The sequence below is a fragment of the Thermobia domestica genome, chromosome 17 (assembly GCF_964235325.1).
Source record: "Thermobia domestica chromosome 17, izTheDome1.hap1.1, whole genome shotgun sequence".
Classification (NCBI taxonomy): Eukaryota; Metazoa; Arthropoda; class Insecta; order Zygentoma; family Lepismatidae; genus Thermobia; species Thermobia domestica.
The window spans coordinates 46,629,510-46,651,851 of NC_137470.1; the positions used below are offsets into that span (position 1 = coordinate 46,629,510).

Here is a 22,342-nt window from a genome sequence, read left to right on the forward strand (position 1 = left end):
GCGAAGTTACATGACACAGATCCTTGTCTTTAAAGGCATCTGGATTACTACTCCAGTCTTCTGTCTGAGACTTGCGAACTCACCAAGGATGAAACCAGGAGCTACGCACACAGGAATAATCAGGATCGACTCTACCAAACGTGCAACACGTGTATTTACGCGAGGCGGCAAAATCTGTCATTACTATATTATTTAAAATAAATATTTGTTGTTGGAAACACACTTTATGATGATGGCAATTAAATTTAACAACCTGACCTATTTGAATACTACATTCATAAATCATGTTTAAGTCGCATTAGTTTAACGTCACATTGACAGTGCTAAAGCAAATGCTCAACCAAGTCCCAGCATGAACTCTTCGATTGTTGTCAAATACAAGAACTTAATCCTAGAACAGTAGCGAACACCTCCTCCATGTAGTTAGTTATCACAGTTTTGATATGAAAACTATTCTTGTCTTCCTCACAAGAAAGTTCCTTATCACTGAAGGTGGAAACAGGTTTTCTTCTCTTTTAATTTTATAACAGATGTAGAAGAAATATCAAGAAATGAAGATAAAAAGAGCTAGTTGCACTGGAATTGCAAACTGATATATTGAGATTGAAGCTCGATATTGAATTATGTAAAAAGGATGACCATCTTTCCTCTGCAGGTGTGTTTGTTTTATCTTTCACCAACGTAATAGATTATTATATAAAAAAAAACACACACACACAACCAGATTGTATTTATAGCACGTAGGCGTTTCTGAGTGCGAGTGCTATTTCCCTCCCCTTCGTTGTCTATGATGGGGTACCATACTTAAAACCGTGGCTTTTAAGATCTGTTCTTTCTGGAGAATGTGACGGGGGGAAATGATGCCATTACACGGGACGGCAAATTGCCTAGGACCGGCCCTGGGAAGAATGCGCGTTTGAGATATGACCACAAAGAAACTACGTTCTTCTTCCTCTCTTAAATCTACTATATATTTTTTCTCAAATAAAATTCGGAACTAAGGACTCAGCTGAACTTCAGAATTACATTCAGACTAGACAATAAAATGAAGTATAATTTAATTTACCTTCTACCTCATTCATGGCTGTTTGTATAGACGTAAGAGCTGGAGAAACTACTTGGTCAAACGATTTTACGTCCTCTTCAGTCACTCGACCTCGTAACTGAGTGATGTCTCCAAACAGACAGCTAATTTGGAACAGTGTCCGCTCAATTCTGGCTAATTCAAGAGAAGTACTTGTAACATCATTCTTGTCCATATACTGAAAACAAATAAGAAAAAGTTTCTTTAATGTCACAAATCTATATTTATGTATTTATATAAGAAATTGTAGCATAAAAGTTCCTTCGTGTTAAGAATAAAATTAATGTAGCTATATAGAGTATTGTTCCACACAATACGCACCAAATTCCAAAGAGGCAAAGTTCATGTAAAATAACACTTTATTTTAGTAAATGTGGTAAAAATATATCGGCAAGGTTCTAGAGCACAGGTTCCCCTCCAGGTCAATCATCCAGAGGCAAAGTTAGGTGAATCACGACAAAGGAAATTAATTCAAACAATCAACTAACCAAAATACCACCTGCATAAAAGGATTTCTTCCAATACTCTACATTATAAAACAACAGCGGGAGGGCAGCGTCTCCCCCACTCGTATATTACTTTAGAACAGGGTGGAAAAAAATCATGATTTAAAAAAAATAAAACATTTTTGCTGATTTTTTTTATTTAAATCGATTTTTTTTATTTAAATCAAATCTTTCTTTCGTGTAATACAAGTCACGAACTGAAGACAAAATATTAGGAATTAATATTAAATGTTAATTATGCTATTTAAGTGAAAGTACTGGGCTTGAATTTTGAAGTGATTGCCAGTCGTTAACTTATTTCAATCCCAAATAGAGATGCAAGGGTTCGGGGAAAAAAGTCTTCTTTTTTTTTGGGGGGGGCGCGTTTTTTTCCTGTTTCACTTGGGAAATTTTGGGCTTGTTGGTTTTTCAAATTCTGCTTTAAATTGATAAACGCAGGCTTTGCTACGCAACTCTACAATACAAAAACTCATTTAAGTAGTAGTGGATGAAAATAATAATACAAAACCTCGAAAATAAACATGAATTTCGAAAAAAAATTCAAACAATTTTTATTCTTAACACATTTTTATTATGAATCCCAAAAAATTAATACATGTATATAATAAGTTGCAGTTGAGTTTTAACTTTCATATGCATTATAAGTAATATTTTTATTGTGAATTGAAAATACAAAAACAAGGAAAAACTGTTACATGACATACAGAATTTATTGTACTATGTGTGTTAGTTCAAACAAATAATACATCGGGAAGGTAATAACATATTTACTGAACAAACGGACAAAACAAATTTAAGTTTTGGCGCCGTAGCCTTCTCAAAAATAATATGTTCTTCTCTTTGTTCATTACGTATATCAAGTGGCTCAAGTGGTACAACGTTGGCTTCGCATTCGGGAGGTCATTGGTTCGATTCCCGCTGCCGACCATCCTGATTGGGGTTTTCCAGTGTTTCCCTCAGTCCTACCAGGCAAACGCCGGGATCGTACCTACTAAAACAGGCCCTGGCCGATACCTTCCCAAATCCTTTCCATGTTGTTAGATATCCAGTATAAAATAGCCTCTGAGCTGCATCTGGTGATTGTTAAATAAATAAATAAATATCATTCCCTCGTCAATCTGTTATAGCCTATAAGTTTATTATGTCTGACTTCGGAGACTTTTATAAACATTCGTACTAGAGTAACAATGAAAAATAATCATTGTTTTATTACAATTCAACATATTACTTTAAAAGACTGAAAAAATGCAATCTTTGTATGGGACGCTGAAAAATCACCTAATTTGTTAATACACCTCTTGCTTCCGCCTTTGCTACCCCTACAGAAACTTCTTTGAAATGGAACAGAAGTGTTGAAAATGTATTTTCTACTCATTTATTACATATGTAATAATCTGTTAGCACCTATCAGGTGCTTCGGACCTGCAATATCGGTAAAGTCCCAAATTCTGTAATGCACAGACTGTTCCTTAAGCTTGTTTAGAGTCAGGAAATTACTGAATTTTCTGGTCATGTATCATATGCGTAATACCATTCATCTGAGCGTTTGCTTTTCAAGGCTCTGGAATAGATAACCACCATCACGGTTTACCCAGTCCTGAAGGTTTCTGAATTTTTAACAAGAATTCAACATGTCATTACGGAACTTTCCTTTTTTAAAAAAAGAAAAACTACGAAATATATTTAAGTTAAGCACAACAAACATGAGTGGGTGGTTAGCTTTTCCGCTTCTATTGAGAAACCCGGGATTCAGTAACGCATTCAACCATTCCGACAAAAGTTCTTAATTCTATCTGTGTATGCAGGGATAGTCCGTGTACTGTGATTCCTGGTTGATTTCATTTCTTATGTTTTAAATTGTTGTTATTACTAATTACCAGCAATGACGGATTTGCGAAAGGGGTTAGAGTGGGGGTATCTTTCGGACTGAAGCCTATTCTCCGAAATTACGGAATTTCTAAAACAAACGAAACTTTAGTTATGTCTTTACTCAAACTTCAAGCTCTTCTCAAATGAAAATCACGCATTAAAATAATAATAATAATAATAATAATAATAATAATAATAATAATAATAATAATAATAAGAAGAAGAAGAAGAAGAAGAAAAACCCTCCCAAAACACTTTTCTAAATCCGTATTGATTATTTGTATAAAATGGTATTCAAGGTTGCATCCGGAAGATTATTTCTACATCATTACACAGCTACAGTATAACAGAAGTGTAGAAGTATGCTCTGACGGATATATTGAAAAACGTAAGTTTAACTAGGATGCTAGAAACTAGAGTACTAAGCACTAAGAAATGAAACACGAAGAACTGAAAATGAAATAATCTAAAGAAGAAAAAATGTCGATAACTGGGAAGTTAAAATAAAGTCATATAGCCTCTAAAATTGCTCTCAAATGCTATGTACTTAATGTTTAATTCATAAAACATGTGCCCCATCCATCATGATGGTGAATTCTAGAGGGAAATGTGGCATTTAGGTCATGAAATCTTGTTAACTATAGAGTATACTATAAGAAAGCTATTTAGATAGAAAAATCATGAAAATGAAAAAAGCCAAAATTTCCGTTTTTTCCCTAAAAAGCCGGCTTTTTATGTAAAAAAAAAACGGCTATTTTGCATCTCTAATCCCAATGTTTCTTAAGCACTAAGGAAAAAGTACGGCGACGTTTATCAACATGATATTTTTCTTCTCACAAAAGTTACTCATATTTTTCAGGGGCATACCTAAGAAAAAAAAATAGATTGCGGCACGAAATACATATAAAATACGCAAATTTCGCCAAAGTTATAAAATTTAAAAAAGATTTAAGTTTTGGAGGGGGAATCGGACCCCTTTATAAATACGCCCCAGTTATCTGGGAAAAAACAGACGCGCACACAAAAGAATTTTCGTCTTAAATGTTCATGGTGATTTTCTCGTTGGAATATTTAACGATCTAAAAAACTTATGTTACCAAGATAAGAAAGCAGAATTCCTCCGTTACAGGTTCAAAACGGGATTTTCCCTAATCATCCGATGCATGAAACACTCGTTTTCATACTGTGCTGTACATACATTTGCATCTTATTGTATTATGATTATCTTCCATAATTGAAATAACACACCAGAGGCTGGATTTTACTTATTTTCATTTTAAATTAATTTAGAATATTTAAAAAATCAAGTGATTTAAATCAGACTGATTTAAATCAATCCACCCTGCCTTAGAATATGTTATTAAAAGAAATCCTTCAATGGAAGTGGAATTTTGGTTCTTTAATAATTTTGTCGTACTTGGCCTAAAAACAAAACTAACCACGAACATCGATAACATCGGACAATACAAAACAATATACCCACTGCGAATAAATGAATTTGAAAGAACACCACACTGTATGCTACAAAAAAATGTAAACCAATAAAACCAAAACACACATACAAACACAACAGAATCAAGAAATAGAACACTAAAAGAAGCTATAAAATGTATACAGAACAAACGACGTGTAAAGCAATATATAAATATTTGGACAGATTCACACAATACAGTCACATACATACCTCGTCTATCGCCAATGAATAATTCAACATCGACTCCGAAGACAAAAAAGAACTGCATGAAATTTCATATAAAATAAAAAGCAAACTAAATAACATTTGCACATGTAAAATCAAAGAAATAACTAAAGACCTCATTGTCTAAAATTATAAATAATTAAAAAAAATAATTATTATTAATTTATGTATAAATCAATAGACCTACATATATATGACTGGTGTCGTTTAGTAAGCAAACATGGTGGTGGACTGTCAAAGATTGAAGTTCCGTGATCTTAGTTTCGGTAATTATATATTCCAAAGATAAAAAAAAAAAGTCCAAAAACTGGAAGAAAAGAATAAGGAACGAGAACAATATACGTAAAATATATTTCGGTAGTTTTGTAAATGGGAATCTCTGCTCTATAACCTTCTTTTTTTTTACACACACACATATATATATAAACAACGTTTGTTCCTCAACTCCCAGTACGCTCCGATTTTGATGATTTTTGGCAGTTGACTTAACCATTCCCTAACTTTGTTTTTTTTTTTTTTTTATCGGGAAAGTGGGCCGTTTCAAAATTTATGCAAAAATTGAGTAACTTTTGGTCCTCAACTTAGAAAGATGGAACTTGATATAACAATTCTTGAATTAAAATAAACGAACTAACGTCACGGCGTTTTCAGAAATTCCCGCTTTAAGGTGGACATCTACATGCATAAAATTAATGAAGCCACGTTTGTCCACGAAGTCATCCTAGACTGTGGGACCGAATTTAACGATTTTTGGGTGTGACAGGACCATGGTTTCTATCTGTTTCTATCACGTTACTTTGATTTAAATACGTATCTAAACGGGGGATTGAAAGATGGGTCAAAATTCATGTGAAAATTAGGTATTTCATGATTCTTTCAACTTGAGAAGACGAAACTTGGGATATAAATCATTCATTAAAACATAAACACACCCGCGGGTTTTCATCTTAATGAGTAAGCAAAAAAAAAAAAAAAGTGTGCCTTGAACTCGGGGTACATAGTACCACCCCCACAAGAGTAAACTACCTGTATATATTTTCAGAATAAATGGGTATCAGTTAGTTTCTCCCCGAAATCACTCGGTAGTGATTCTGGCTCACTTGCTAGTGATTAGGGTTGTTTATTTGTAACTGTGATCAGTAAATATACAGTGTGGACGTACGGCATAAAATCTAGTGCACAAAACACGACCCAAGTGGTGCAAGGTGGCACTCAAACGCATGTACGATATCTACTAGAGTCAGGGCAGAAGCTAAGCATGGGGGTCCGAGAAGTAACAAGAGAGTGCTTCCATAGGAAGCAGGCGCTTGACCGATGGTGGGTATACGTATAAACAAAGTCGTTTAGAACGGCTTAATGTAAATCACACTACCGGCTTCGGAGCCGTCGATGGATTTGGAGGAGATAATAAATGCCATCCTAAATTATTTATGCAATATCATCAGATTAGTAATGAAATATGAACGAAATCAATTGAATTAATCGTTCTGACCAAAAAAAAAAAAAAAAGTCACTCCTAAGAGTAACCTAACCTTTCTGGTTTTCCTTTTCAGAGAAACGACTTACACCACAGTATAAGTTTGCTAATGAACCACTTATATATAAAATTTAAACAAAATTGCTAGTCATTTTCAGTGTTTCACCCTTCAGTAAAACTATCTTTAATTTGGGGATAGGAAGAAAATTCGAAAGATGCCCCTAGGAAACCTTAAAAAATACTTTAAGTTTAAAATTTGGTGTAGATAGGTTGACCGGTACGGTTTTAGGCGAGTGAACACATTTACATAGAAACGAACAGACATCGAAAAATCACCTTTTTTGGTATGTAGGTGTCATGAAACGTATAAACCCATTAAAATCTTCCATTTTTTTTCTTCTTTTTAACGATCACCCTACTTTATACCTTCTGTTTTATCGTAGCTGGAAAGTAAAAATTGAGTATAATGCTGTTTGTCGTCGAACCCCTGCTGGACTTTTTTTTTTTTTTTTTTTTTTTTGCGATTTTTGATAATTGACTTGATCCTAGCTCAGTTTCGGTTTTAGACATATTACTTTATTAAACTATGTATCCTAAAGTAGGGTGAAACAAGACAGGTCAAAATTTATGCGATTAACTAAGTATTTTACAATTCTATCAACTTGCAAACATACAACTTTTTTTTATAAATGTTTCATTTAAAATAACTGGCTACGTAACTCAGCGTTTTTCAAATTCCCATTTTAAGGGGTCAATTTTTTATCTTCTGTAGAGTGACCCCTAATTATGTATATAATCAAAAACTACGGTTGAACATTAACACATTACTCTCATACTTTTTTTTTTTTTGAAAGAATTTTAATTTATGTTCTTTAAAACTCCCCATAATAAAAAGTTAAGGTGAATCAAATCGGGAGATCAAGCTGGGCACTAGACAGATGCACGTCGATCGATCCAGGGGTTCTCGAATGTTTTGTTCTCCCACTGGTATAAACTGGCGGTTCTAAGTCCAGTGATCGTTAGCCCCACTTTCAGACTCGACAGACTTCCATATCGAAACTTTTTTTCCACAATTGCAATTACTACAGTCACTCAAACATCATATAAATAATTAAGGTGAACCTGTGTATTTGTAAAAATGAATGAAACTTTATTCGCAAACTCCTGCTAGACAGCAGGACCGATTTTGATGAAGGGACTATTTGACGGAGAGGTGCACTTCTTATGAGTTAGTCGCGGAAAAGCCAGTACGGAAATGACGCGATATTTCTACAAGATTATACACGATTTTCGAATCGAAATTGAAATAGTTTACGTACCTCTATTTTGAAGTTCTAATGTAACACAACATAATTTAGTACACTTTGGTACATCCTTTTTGAACGGCATTTAACATCTCCCCCAGATACACAAATAAGGCAAGTGTTTTATAGCATATACTATGTTTCGCTATTCTTATTTATGTGCACATTCACCGTCGCTGACGTGCCTGCTTCCTACGGACGCACACCCTCGCTGCCGCGTGTACACGCCTGCTGCACCGCTGTCCTGACTCGATTAGATAGCATTCGTGCTTTTTCGTGGCCATCTGCCGCAAGTAGGCTACTGTCTTTTGCACAATAGTTCTTATTGCGTACGTACACTGCAGTTCTCCTAAAGTGAATCTACACAAACGAATCCAAGTCCACACCCCCATCAACGGTTCCGGATCCGATACTTGAGCCAGACTCACTATTAAGTGATTTGGGGGGTAAACTAGTAATACTCTTTTTTTCTTTATTTCCTAAAAAAGTTTACACGTCTCTGTTTACAAGGACTTGCCTAACTAACGTAATATAATCTAATTTAAAATATTTCTTACCTAATTTAAGTACTTTTTTCGATTTTTCGTGTGGTTTGGCGATACAGAACTAATGACAAAATCAAAAAATGCCTTTATGTATAAAAACGAACGTAACGACATCTTCCGCGGACTTTTAGATCACTGCACCAATTTCGAAGATTTTTGGTACATGAGTGGTTCACGGTCTTACGTGTTTATCATCTACTTTGACTAAAATGTGTAGCATAAGAGGGAAACGGGTGTCAAAAGATTTGCAAGGAATTGAGTATCTTATGATCCGCATCCTTTCCTCAAATATTTTCCACAAATTTATTTCCCTCGTGCGAAGAACGGGCATTTCAGCTAGTAGAAATATAATATTAACCAGAATAATTTAAGGTGAGTGTAAAGGGTCGATTATCGCCAATAGATGGAAGCAAGTTTCCCTATAGTCCCAATGTATTTCGTATGGAGCGACAATATTCACAAAAACTCAATCCCTTTCAACATTTCAACGTCCATACTTTATCCCAAAAACCAAAGCGAATCATTAAACAGAGGGCAATTCGTGCATGCTTTAGTAACTATTTTGTTGTATCTATACATAGAAAAATGAAAATGACTATGCTTGTGATTTCGTAACTCTTAAAGCACCCGACCAACCTCGATCAAATTTTTCAACATAGATGAGGTTGGGGCCTGGGACTGATTCTTATCATTTCACTTTGACGGTACAACGTAGGGAAGGGGGAAGGAGGAGATATATAAAAATAAATAAAATTTAATAATTCTTGAACCACGCAACAGATCTCGATCAAATTTGCCATATAGACGAGGTTCCGGCCTGGGATGCTTTGTACCATTTCACTATGACGGTGCAACTTACGGTAGCGGGAAGCGGGAGATATATAAAAATGATCGTAAATGAGAGAAATATAGTGTCAATACCATAGTTTTCGGACTCGCTGAAATTAACAGTGACATTTCCGATCCCGTTTAAATCCAAATTCAGCTCCCCAAATTGGGACAGGGGGAAGATATATAAAAATGATCGAAAATGGCCAGTATTTGTATCGAATCCACAGTTATGGCATTATTAAAGATATTTGCTTATTTTTCCTACACAATTTTATATTGAGAGAACATAACAAATACCTTTCAGTTATTTTTGTAACATTTTGATATTCCACTTACAGAAACACTAATTTGAACATTTAGCAAGAAAATTATTATATCAGCAGCATACAAGAATATTCACCTTAACAAAAATAAATAAATAAATAAAATAAAAAAAATAAAAATACACTTTTTAAAATTTTATTTAGAAGTCGTTTTGAGAGTATTGTTCCCACTACGAGGAACCATCATCTTAAGTGCACAGGTGCACTAACGCAGTCTATGTCTTCGCACACTACAATTATTTTATAGGGTTGCCAATTAGACGGTGTTTCACCGGCTTGGCCGAAGACCGGTACAAACTCGTTACCAGCCCCTTTATGACCGGTATTTTGAAAACTGTAATTCAGAATAAAATACTGAACATCGAAATTCTTCAACAGTGCCTTTACGAATACAAATTTCCGTTGTATTATACATTAAGCGATATATTTTTCTTAATCTATGGCAGATTTTTTTTTATTTATTTAACGTAAAATGTTTGGTAACAAATAGATTTTTATTGTGAAACACTGTTTTCAATAGTAGAGACAGAAGTCTATAATTTGTCGTAATTAGACTTCGGATTTTTGCATATTTAATTTCTAATGTGATATTGGTATGTTCTTGAAACAGAAACGCGTTTCAGCTATTTGGGGATAAACAAAGTTCTATAATGCATATATTTGCATATTTAAAGGAACGACCAAACTGATATTTCAACAACTTTCCTCATAAATGGAATTTCAAGTTTCTAATATAAATAGACCCAAAACCTTGAAATGGGTCATTGCTGTCAGTTTAGAATATCTTCTAAGGTCACGTGAAGGGAGAATAACAAAGGGGTGAATGATTTATCCTCCCGGCAATGATCATGACTGTTACCTGTTTGGAAGAGATATAAATAACGCTGTCAAATCATCTACAACAAAATTTTCAAGTCCCCCATCTCGGAAGTTAAATTTGCTACTGTAGTATGTGTGTGTGGATTTGAATTTGTGTGGTCGTGTGGCAGTATAGAAATACCGAAAGAAAAATCTTCTAGAAGTTGTTGTGAATGTTCTCATCTAGATGTTCTGAAATAATGGATTCAAGAAGAAAATATATTTTGCAAAGTGTATGCTAAACAAGTAATATTTTCAAAGTAAGTAAGGTTGTTCCCAGGAAAGGACACTTCCATCTTGTTCGACAGTAAAAGCTCAAACTTCAGCAGCGCCCTATCTTTGGGCCTTCTTATATTTGCATAATAATTTCAAGTCTGATAAGGAGTTTATACAACTATGAAGCAACCCTGATGTATCTTCTTTTTCTTTCTTTCTTTCTTTCTTTCTTTCTTTCTTCATACTAGACCACTTCATCCGAAAGAAACCGTTGAAAAATGTATTTAGTGAAGAAATGAACAACCTTTTTCAAAATGAGCTCTACAATTAATTAAAATCTTTGCTTAAAATCTAAAACTTGTCGCAGTAGTTACTTTCTGAGACAAGGAGATAATTTCCCGAGTTTTCCTTTAAGGAGTTTATGAAAGTATTTAAATGTAAGCTTACGTTGCTTTGATATGCACCTCGGTTTTCGAAACGTAACTTTCCTTCTAAGTCCTCTGTTATCTTTTCGATAAATTTATCTTCTTCCCATTCATGCTCCATGTCTCGCTCAAATCAGTTTATTCCATTTAAAGTATTAATACTATACAATGTTAATTATTGCTGTTTGAAACGGACAGTGTTACGCTAGAAGAAAATATTCTAGTATATGCACATAACCGGATACAGAAAGTAATTGAAGGGCACGGGGAAAAAACAAGGAATGTCCATGTATGTGCTTTTTCGGGTGCTTTGTCCTATTTGCTGGTGACTCTTGGTACTATTTGACTGTATATGCCATGCATGCGTAAATGTAGAAATGTCCATGTAAAAAGGGGCAAAAGATGTAACTAACCCTATTCTTCTTACGCGGTTTTCAATATTAAAACACCGTTTTCTCGAAAATGTAGTTTTGTGACATTCCTTCTTTTTCCCTCTTACCCTTCAATTTGAAATGGATTTATTTTCTTTTAAACAAGAACATAAGGTTTGGATACAGGCTTTTAATACAGTGAAAACTGCCTTCAACAAGCCCCTTATAAAAGGGACATTTATCTTAAACGGAAATATCTTACGGTTCCGTGAATTTAAAGACAAAAAAAAAATGTTAAATTCTTTTGATTAGGTGGAATCTGTGTTGTGAACAACAAATGTTAAAATATACTTTTTAACGGAAATTTTCAAGTTCCGGAATGCAGCGTTTAGAAAAAAATTTAGACATTCTGTGAGAGCTTATGTATATGAACTACGTTTCTTGTAAAGGTCTTCGTTTTCTTGTTACCCTACTTACACATTTAACCTTTTAGTCCACCGCCATGTAAGGCCCTAGATACCGTGCGAGTTTTTGAACGAAGTGCAATTTCCATAGTTATTTTCAAATACCAATAACTCGTTCTCTAGCTGGTCTGGAGACATGGAACAAGGAGCATAATATACACAATAGATCAAAAGGAAGCCAAACGTAGAGGGAGGAGCGCTGGAAAGGACATAGCATTTACGTTTTGTCTTGCCCTTGGAAATAGTGTTTTTTTTTCTGTCTTTTTTTTTTTTTTTTTTTTTTTTTTTTTGTTCAGTGTAAATTTTATGCGTACTAATTCGTAGCATAAATAAATACTGTAATTGAATACGGTACGCACAACAATTTGTTTCATCTCACTATGCCCATTATATATCTGTACATTATTTATTTTTTTAACCATAGATCTATGTTCGTTAACTTTAAAACCTTTAACGGAAAGGACTCACACAATCCTTATGGAGACTGGATTTCGGTGGAATTGCTTGAAACGGTGACATGTTGTAGATACTGTGATCCTGAAAAAAGTCTCAGTGGGCTCAACCACCATCACTGACCGTTTGGCCACTTTTTTGAAAACAGCAGAAAGTAACAGTATTCTGGATTACGGTGGAAATTCTTGGAACCATGATATGTTGTAGATATTCTGATTCTGAGAAAAAGTCTCAATGAGAACAACCTCCAATCACTGACCGTTTGGCCACTACAGGGTTACTTTCCACAAAACAGCAGATTGTAACAGTATTCTGGATTTCGGTGGAGTTGCTTGAAAACAGTACAAAGCCTTAAAAAAAAAAAAAAAAAAAAAAAAAAAAAAAAAAAAAAAACGAGAAGGTAATGATATTCTGGGATTTTTGTGAAATTGTATGAAACCGTGAAAATGTTTAGATCTTCTCATCCGATCATCAACCCGGTAAAGGGAGGTGGTGAGTAGCAGCTAACAACATTTAAGCATTGGTAACATACCGATATTCATCTTGCGGGACAAAGGAAAGCCCCGGAAGTCATAGAGAAGATGACCGGCCTGGCCGAACCTTCCGAATGTGAACAAACGCTCTACTAACTGACCTAACGATGCTCGGTAGCCACAAATTAACACCTTTTCTCAGGAACAAGACATCTACAACATATCACAGTTTCATTCATTTTCACTGTAATTTAAAATATCGTTATACACGGCAATTTTTAAAAATGTGGACCAGTAGTGCCCAAAGAGTCAATTATTGATGATTATGTCCATTAAGACTTTTTCTAACGATGATAAGATCTACAACATATCAGTTTCATTCATTTTCACCGAAACCCAGAACATAGTTACACTCGGCCATTTTTAAATAGCCCTGTAGTGAGCAAATGCTCAGTGATTGATGGATGTGCCCATTGAGACTTTTTGTCAGCATAACAATATCTACGATATATGGTATCAAGCAATTCCATCAAAATCCAGAATACTGTTACCTTCTGCTGAATTCAAAAAGTGGCCCTCTAGTGGAAAAACGGTCAGTAGTTGGGTTTTGTGCCCATTGAGACTTTTTGTCAGGATAATAATATCTACAACATATCACGGTTTCAAGCAATTCCACCGAAATCCAATTTCCAAAAGGATTGTGCGGGGTCCTTTTTGCGAACCCTGTTTATTTACTTCTCTGAGTATATTTATTCTTTATTCACAGATAATCAGTGCTTTCTATTTTTTTTTTTATTTGTAAATTACTATATATATATATATATATATATATATATATATATATATATATATATATATATGCATTTTAATTTCACATACTGAGCTGTTTGAACCCGAAGACATCACATGTATTCAAGAAGTTGTGGACTTTTTTTTTTTCTTCCCAAAGGAAATTATGTCAAAATGATCAAATAATTTATGGGAAAAATAACTTTCAGAAGCCAGAAACCAAGTATGCATACGAACATTTTTCTGAGGCCGTAAAATATATATCATCACTTAAACCTATGTGCTTGTGCATCACCTGTAATTCACACGGCTTCAAATATAAACATGCAAACCCTGTGTATCAGATATGATGCACAGGCTTTATCGGCTACGTACAAACGGCTCCGCAAAGTAAGGCCGCTGTGAATCATCTGTGATGCACATGGCAGTCAATGTGTTAAATCTGTGTCCCTAAAGTCTCAGGTCTCCTCATTACATTTAGCCCGTACAATAGAATTGCTTGAAATGTATTCCCAAATTCATGAGATCGTATTTACAGGGCACAGGTTCGTTCAAATGATCTAGGAGCTACAGAGGGACGAAGAGAATTTCATTAGAAGTTTGTAGGTTAGTCAACAGTAGGGTGACCATAATTTTACCAGCTAAAAACGGGGCAACAGCAGCAACAAAATAAATAAATAAAATAAAAAAAAATAACACTGTTTGTGTATATATTCTGGAATCACACACATTCGTATATATATCTTCGTACATATTTAGTGGAAACGAAATTTTTCACTAAATTCGGAGTGTAAACGAACGCAACTAAAACCATAAATCATATTCGCATGAAAGATTTCCGGGTAACAAAAACTCAAAACTCGTTACACCACATAGCAATAAAACTATATAATAAAGTACTAAAATCTGTGAAACAAATACCAAATTTGCAGTTTAACATTTATTTTAAATTATTGTAATATAATCACCTATTTTGTAGCACAGAGAAGTATTTTAATCTATATCTATATATATCTATATCTATATCTATCTATCTATCTATCTATCTATATATATATATATATATATATATAAAGACAAAAATTAAAATTTCTGTGTCGAACAAATATATAATACGTACAAACGGCAGTTATTGAGGCGTTTTGTATTGCGTGACGAAGATATCAACTTAGAGTTTCTAAGACGAATACAGTATATAATTGAATACATAAATTACTGCAATCGTACTTGCTTGAAGTTCCTATTGCATTCAGTAAGTCAGGTTTACTAACTTGGGAGGTCCAATGTTGCAACGTCATTAAGGTTCTCATTATGGGAGGACGGGGAAGAAAAGAAAATGAATTCCAAGCGTACTAAGCATAAATTATTTAATTGGACTGTCCCGGTCAAAACACGACGTATGGCAGCCCTAATCAACAGTGATGTAGTTTGCCTAGCAATGTTCGCTTTCGAAAGGATCAGTGCCGAGGAAGGAAATCACTTTTCACCGAAATGTACACGGTGAAACGTAGAATCTGGATATTTTAGTTTGTATACTGGTAGCTTTAGTTACATTTGAGTCTACTTGCCTAGCAGAGCTAAACGGGGTCACTAAATTAGTAGAATTAGAATACTGTAATTACTACTCGCTGATTTTAAAACTTACAGAAAATAACCTGGATAAAGTTTGGAATGCGTTACTCCATATTTCTTTTTTTTTTAATTTACAAGCAGAATTACGTGTGTTTATTAGAAAAATATACGCAGATACAAGGAATATTGTGTTAATGACACTGGCTAGTTTCAAGCAGCGTAAACGGATAAAAAAAGAGAAGTTCTAGTAACGACGTAATTCGTAACGGGCGTAAACTATGCTAATTTTCCTACACAGACATCGCATATTCATATACATGGAAATGAAAGTGACTATGTTTGTGACCTGTTGAACCACCCGAAAGATCTCGATCAAATTTTCAACATAGATGAGGTTCGAACCTGGCATGGTTTTTACCATTTCGCTTTGACGGTGCAACTTAGGGAAGAAGGAATAACTATATCTATCTATCTATCTATCTATCTATCTATATATATATATATATATATATATATATATATATATATATATATATATATATATATATATATAATCGAAACTGACAGATATTAGTGTCGAATCCATAGCTTTCTGGATCGCTGAGATGAAAAGTGACATTTCCCATTGCAGTTTAAATACAAATCCCCCCCCCCCCTTATGTCCAAAATGAAACGTATCCTCCCCGTGTGAAGAACGAGTATTCTGCTAATAACGTTATAAAAAGGTTTACTTCTAACATCACTGCATAATAGATACTTGAAGAGGAACGAAAACTGAAAACTAACCCCCACAGATGTTATACTTATCATGTAGCCTAATAAGTTATAATCGTGTATCTATGAAGAATTGCAAAGTAATTATTATACGCTCTTCACTACAACAACGTAGTCTTTTCAACACTTATATCGTACAGCGTGTCCCGCTTAGAACTATAATAAAAGAAAAATGTAGCAAAAAAAAAAAAAAAAAATACAATGACGGTACGTTTGTACCACAGGGGAGAGTAACTGAAAAAGTTTCGTTAACAATGCAAGTCCACAAGTGCTGTCATCTTATGCAGTAGCCATAAAGACGTGGAACTCATCGCTTGTATGCCAGTCATCATGTGGACAGCTTAACAAAACTCGCTGGCTGATCCGAAGTCTGTGATACTTGTTCATAGACGTTTTCGTGTAGAAGTAGTATGAAAATTGGGACAGAACTTACGAAAAAAAACAGGATCTTTGTTCTGATGACTGGTAAACATGCAAAAAAGAAAGTCTCAGAAGAAAGCATGACGACAATCCGTTTTGTATTTAACAGAAGCTCCCGTAAATCCATACAAGCAGCTAGTAGAGGACCACAAATCAAAAAAATCAAGTGTGTATGCTTACAAGATTCATTTCATCAGCGCATAAAATCGGCTGACAAGCCGCTAAGGGTACAACTCGCAGAAGAAACGCTTGAAAAAATTGACAAAGACGATGGATTCCTGAACAGTGTTTGTTTTTCAGAACAGGCGACCTTTTATAAGTGGCCATTTTAACAGACATAAGTGTAGGTTTTCGGGCTCGAAATCTTCAGGAAGTGCGCGAGATTCTCCGAAATTGAATGTGTGATGTCGTGTAATGAAGTAGAAAATTATCGATAATTTCTTTTTCACTCAAGCAATAGTGAATTCAAACAATTAGCTACACATGTTGCAAGAATATGCCTTGCCCCAGCTCCCACCCGTAACCAATCTCCAACAAGACGGAGCTAGATGCCATTTCTCTCACGTCGTCAGGGACTTCTTCGATGATCATTGGAATGGAAGACGTTCAAATTTCATAACATGGCCCCTACGATCAACAGATCAAACTACGTGAGGCTTTTTTCTTATGGCACTTTGTTAAGAAGCAGGCTTATTCTACTCAAGTTCAAGACGTGAATGACTTGCGGTGAAAAAATTGTGGTTGCAATACGTAACGTCAGTGTACAGATGCTTCAGAGCATTTGTACTGAGGAGAAACACGATCGTGATACTTCGCCCGCAACTAACGATGCATACTCTGAATTTCGTTAGTTTCCATCTTTGTGAAAAAACTGAGTTCTTGTGTGTGTGTAAAAAGTTCGGACGATAAATCTTGGTAAGTAAAAACGTTATGCCACTTTCATTTCTTATACTTCTAAGCGGGACACGGCTCCGTACCGTTCACACCAACTATATCTGAGTAGATATATAATTTCATTGCATACGTCAATGTAGACTTGTGAATCAAGTCAGTGCATCAGTAATACCCTAAACTAATATTATCGAAGCGAATGCTATCTTAGAGTAACTACAATCGAAACTTCCAAAACCTAAGATAACGTTAACTGCCTTTAATTCTATTATATGGGAAAACGGAAAAACAGGAAAGACAGGATTTTTTCACTCTTTAATTTTTCAGATTTTCACAACCTTTGATACTCCAAATAACTGAAGCTTCCTTAAGTAACTTTTCTAATGTAGGTTTTGTTAGTTGTAACGGGATTTTAACATCTGCTCTCACAGTGAGGTAACGAGATAGATCCTACTGCTTCAAGTAGGGTTGAAAATACGGGGTAATTTTGCATTTGGGGACCAAAATCAGATTAAAAACACGATGTTTACAGGGGAAATGAGTTGATGTTAACAAAATGTAATTACTAAGAGAAGGTAAGTACTACGTTAACCTAACCTAACCTGAACAAACAAGAAATACAGAAAGTATAGCGAGAAATCTGATTTCGAAAACCCGTGAAGGTAAGTACTATTCTAACCAAACAGAAAATAGAGAAAATACAGTGAAACGTACGAATTTTAACCAAAAAATTCTGGCACCCGGAATCCAAAATTATGCTAAAAATATAAAGAGCGCTAAATAAGTTTTGCACAGTAGTACAGTAATATTAGATGCAACATGATGATGAAATTTTAGTTGAACATACTTTCAACCTTTGACTTCAAAAAGGAAATAAACATGTTTCCTATTGTTCACAGGTAAACCACAATAGACACTGAAGTAGACATCAGGACCACATAACGGTTAATAATGGAATTCCTTTTCAAAATCGGTGATGAATCACCCACATCAATTCAAAGGAAGTGGCTTTCGGTGTATAGGGATCACAAATTGAACAGCACCTGTATATAATGTTGGTTGCGGTGGTTTAAATTTTGCAGGTCAGGCCAGAAAATTATGGCCTCCTATGTCTGGAATCAATGCGGTACCATTCTTGGACATCTTGGAACATGGCTCGACAATCAACAAGGAGCGTTATCGTTTTGTCATTGGATAAGGTAGGACGTGCTCTCCATACCAATAGATTGGAGCTTGCAAGTCTAAGTCTCACACAGGCACGATGACGCAGCAGAAAATCATGAAAATAGGATGCGAAGCCGCCTCTCTATAGTCCGGACGTGGCTCCTTCGGATTTTTTCCTGTTTTGGTCGTCTGAAGGCCCACCTGCGAAGAAAAATTTCAGCAGCGACAAGAATTGTAAAAGTCTGCCACTTGAATTTTACCTAAGTACATTCTAGACATGTAGCGTTCTTTACATTGAACGAGATGCGTCACTACCAATGGAGGCTACATTGAGTAACGTGGTCTTGTAGCCACATGACCAAAGTATGTTCACCTAAAATTTCATCATCACATTGCAACTAATAACAATATTATAACTATCTTACTGAATGCTCCTTGTACTACTTGTGCCTTGTGTGAGGCAGGTACTCAACTGAGACCAATTTAGCACCTAAAAGATGATGAGTTCTCATAGCAGGGAACCAAATGTATAAATCCAGGAATAATGAATTGTTGAGAAAACTATTTCATTACTTCTGGCCCTAAGTTGATATAGTGCAGAAACAAAACAATATGCGTGTAGTGTTACTATGTAATACGTAGGAACAGAAGAAATTGCGAGCAAGTTTTTTCTCTTTTTCTAATAGTCTGTCGTTAAAATGGTAATTTTATGGTTAAAGGAGTGCCTATGAAAAAGAACTAAGAGTCTAACACTTCAACCATTTCAACGCCGGAATATTTCTATCCAATATATATAATGTACACAATAAGCATTATACATATCAATGCATTACAACTATTGTACGAAGTAACATTACTGTTTACATGTGTAACTACAAACGTCTAGTTACAATGCACCCTGGTCTACTCTATTAACGTCTAGTAACTAACCCAGTGCACCCTGGTCTACTCTATTAACCTTCCGTCCCCTACTCAATAGTTTAGTAACCAACCCTACCCTGGTATACATTACCTACTAACCTACATTACTTTACTTCAACAATCTTCTCCCATAAATAAGAATTGTCATGGCACATCAGTTTGCACGAATATTAACAATGTGCACGAAATGATTTGAGCATGCATCATGAAAATAACAGTAAAGAATCTCTTAGGGAATCATTTGAAGCAAGAAAAGTGAAGGATTTTTTCTTTTAATTTGACCGACTACTGCAAATCAGAACGTTTTTTTCTACTCCAGAATTCGGTTTCTTAATGCCTAAAATACATTGATTTTCGTACTATTCCATTTTATGGGGGCATATTTATATTCATGAGATATGAACTTCCTCTAGGAGGAAATGTACTCTTAATAGCTTAAGCGTTTCCTGAGGAGGAGTTGCGTTAGGTGCAGAGTAACTTTACAGGGGCTGCGTATAAATACAGTATGTGGATATATGGCATAAAAACTAGTGCATAAAGCACGAAAATAAAATAAAACTCAAACCAACTTGCGGTTAAATGTCGGAGAGCAGATCCAGAAACACAAAAAGGACGTAAAATTCAGAGGAAAGAAATGGTGAATCGGTTATGTTCTTGTGGAATTCATCCGAAGAAACAACTTTAATCTGTTATTTTGAAATGTTAAATGCTTCTTGTGCCTCGCTGGTACTATTTTAAGTGGACCCACGCTAGGGTGCAATGAGGCAATTAGTACCCTGTATTATAAAAACATAGTTTCATATGACGAAAGTAACATTTCAATCTTCAGTTTTATAATGACACACATTGGTGAGAAACAGGAGTTACTGCGTTTTGTGGAGAGGTAAAGATTGTTGAAATTGAGCAGAAAGTGTGAGAAATGCACGAAAGTTTTGAAAATAAAAAAATAAAAAAAATGAGGTAGTCACATAGGCCTACTAAATGTGAACATCGTAGTGATAATGTGACTGTATTACGAAAGCAACTAACCGAATCTAACCAGGTGCTTTTAGCGACATCTACATTTGCGCGTACACACAACGTCGCAAACACGTGCCCACCAGCTTTGTCCTGTTTGTCTCGGTTAGATAGCACTCATGCCTTTTAGTGACTACATAACAAAAGTTTGGCTTCAGTTTATTACACTGTAGTTTTATGGCGTATGTTTCAAAAAACGGCAAAGCATACCTAAATAGATGCACCCAGGAATTCAACATTTTTCTTGAGAAACACTATCTAAGGTAATGACTGTGAGTTTTCTGATAAATGAAAAATTTTAACGATTTTAAAACCAAGAACTGGCATTTATTATTCCGAAGTTGGTCGTCCGCCTGGTTTTCGAGGAAAAGCATAATAACCGCTATGAAAATTTAAAAAATCATCAGTTTTTAAGACCGCTTTAAAAGGATATAAGAGTACAGTAGGACCGGGTTAGCTTATGGTTAGGAAATTCTGGACCCATCTAGTTAAAATTATATAGTGTGAGGCTTCATCTCTGCATAAAGATACTAATTGAGGCGTCTTTCTGTACCTGCAGAAATGTTCAGAATATAAATGCTTATTACTTTCTACAATCCAACCACGTGGTAACCTTGCGCGAAGGAGTTCCCTCCGCTTGCCAAATAGCTCCATATTTAAACCGTTTATAAAGAAAAATAATTTACACTCGGCTAAACTGCCGCAGATGGTGGCTGCGGGTTAGACCCATATGACCCTATTTAGACGTTGTATTACAACTTATCCGTACTTACTTTATTATACCTTACCTACAATTACAACTTTACACTTCACTGTTAATCACAAATATTAAGAATTTTCAGCCTTCCATTTCTCTTTCCTACATACATACGCATCCACAAAATTCGCACCCTCAAACTGCTAACCAGGCTTGACAAAAACCATGTTTTTCTTTTCCCCGAGAAAACCAAAAAACATATTTTTTTGGTTTATACTATTTTTATTTGATTTAAATGATTTGCTTTATGTATTTATATTAAATATGGACAGAAATAAGTTTGTTTTGCCTTGGTGTTATGCAACAACGGGTTATACTGGAAGGAGTCACATAGGCTTAAAGCGGAATCCAAACCGCTTCTCGGCTTACATCAAAGAGAAACTGATCTCCATTTGGACTGGACACCGGGACTAATTCGTTACAAATACGATGGGTCTGCCGACTCAGTCACGAAGCACTCGTGATAAAAATACGTTGTACTGATCTTTACATACTTGTAATATAATCGTCAAGTGTCACTTCAGAAGGTCAAGAAGATAAACAGCTGCACAAGTGAAACCATTATATATAAATCCGGAAACTCCCGCCTTTGCCATTGGGAAAATCCCGTGCTTGGTATGTAAAATTTTAAGGTGAAGGTATCATAATCAGTACGTTAAAACTGAGGGATTAAATTACAAATTTAGTATAGAGATATCATTCAATAAAATTAAAACTCAAAGTCCAATCCAAGCCAATGTTGGAAGCTACGTAGACAGTCGGTAAACTTTGCCAATTTCTATCAATATATTTAAGAAACTTTGGTTTCTTTATAAAACAACAGGCATTCAGGCAAGCAGAAATATGCAATTTGGTGTCGTTTCGTATGTTTAGACTTAACATCCTTATGTAATGCTAAGGTTACCAAGTAAAAGACTTTCGCTTAAAGTGATACCCGAACCGCTACTTTGTTTACATTTAAAAGAAAGGCTGTGGTTCGACCGAGAATTCAAAATGGGATGCTTTGATTAAAAGCTGAAAAGGAGATAAAACTAATGCAGATGGTTTGATATGTGGAAACGTCGGGCAAGGTTCTAGAACACAGGTCCCCCTTCCCACTTAGCTGCAATAAAAACAGAAAATAACGTGCCCTGCGGGGC

General features: G+C 35.1%; 1 protein-coding gene across 1 annotated transcript in view; it reads right to left on the minus strand.

Annotated features, from left to right (window-relative positions):
- LOC145674544 (uncharacterized) overlaps window positions 1-22,342 on the minus strand; it is a 62,730-nt gene that overhangs the window by 35,607 nt on the left and 4,781 nt on the right. The window contains exon 2 of the mRNA XM_081744711.1: window positions 1,067-1,262. Coding sequence (XP_081600837.1) covers window positions 1,067-1,262 — 196 coding nt within the window. The remainder of the gene's footprint in view (window positions 1-1,066; window positions 1,263-22,342) is intronic.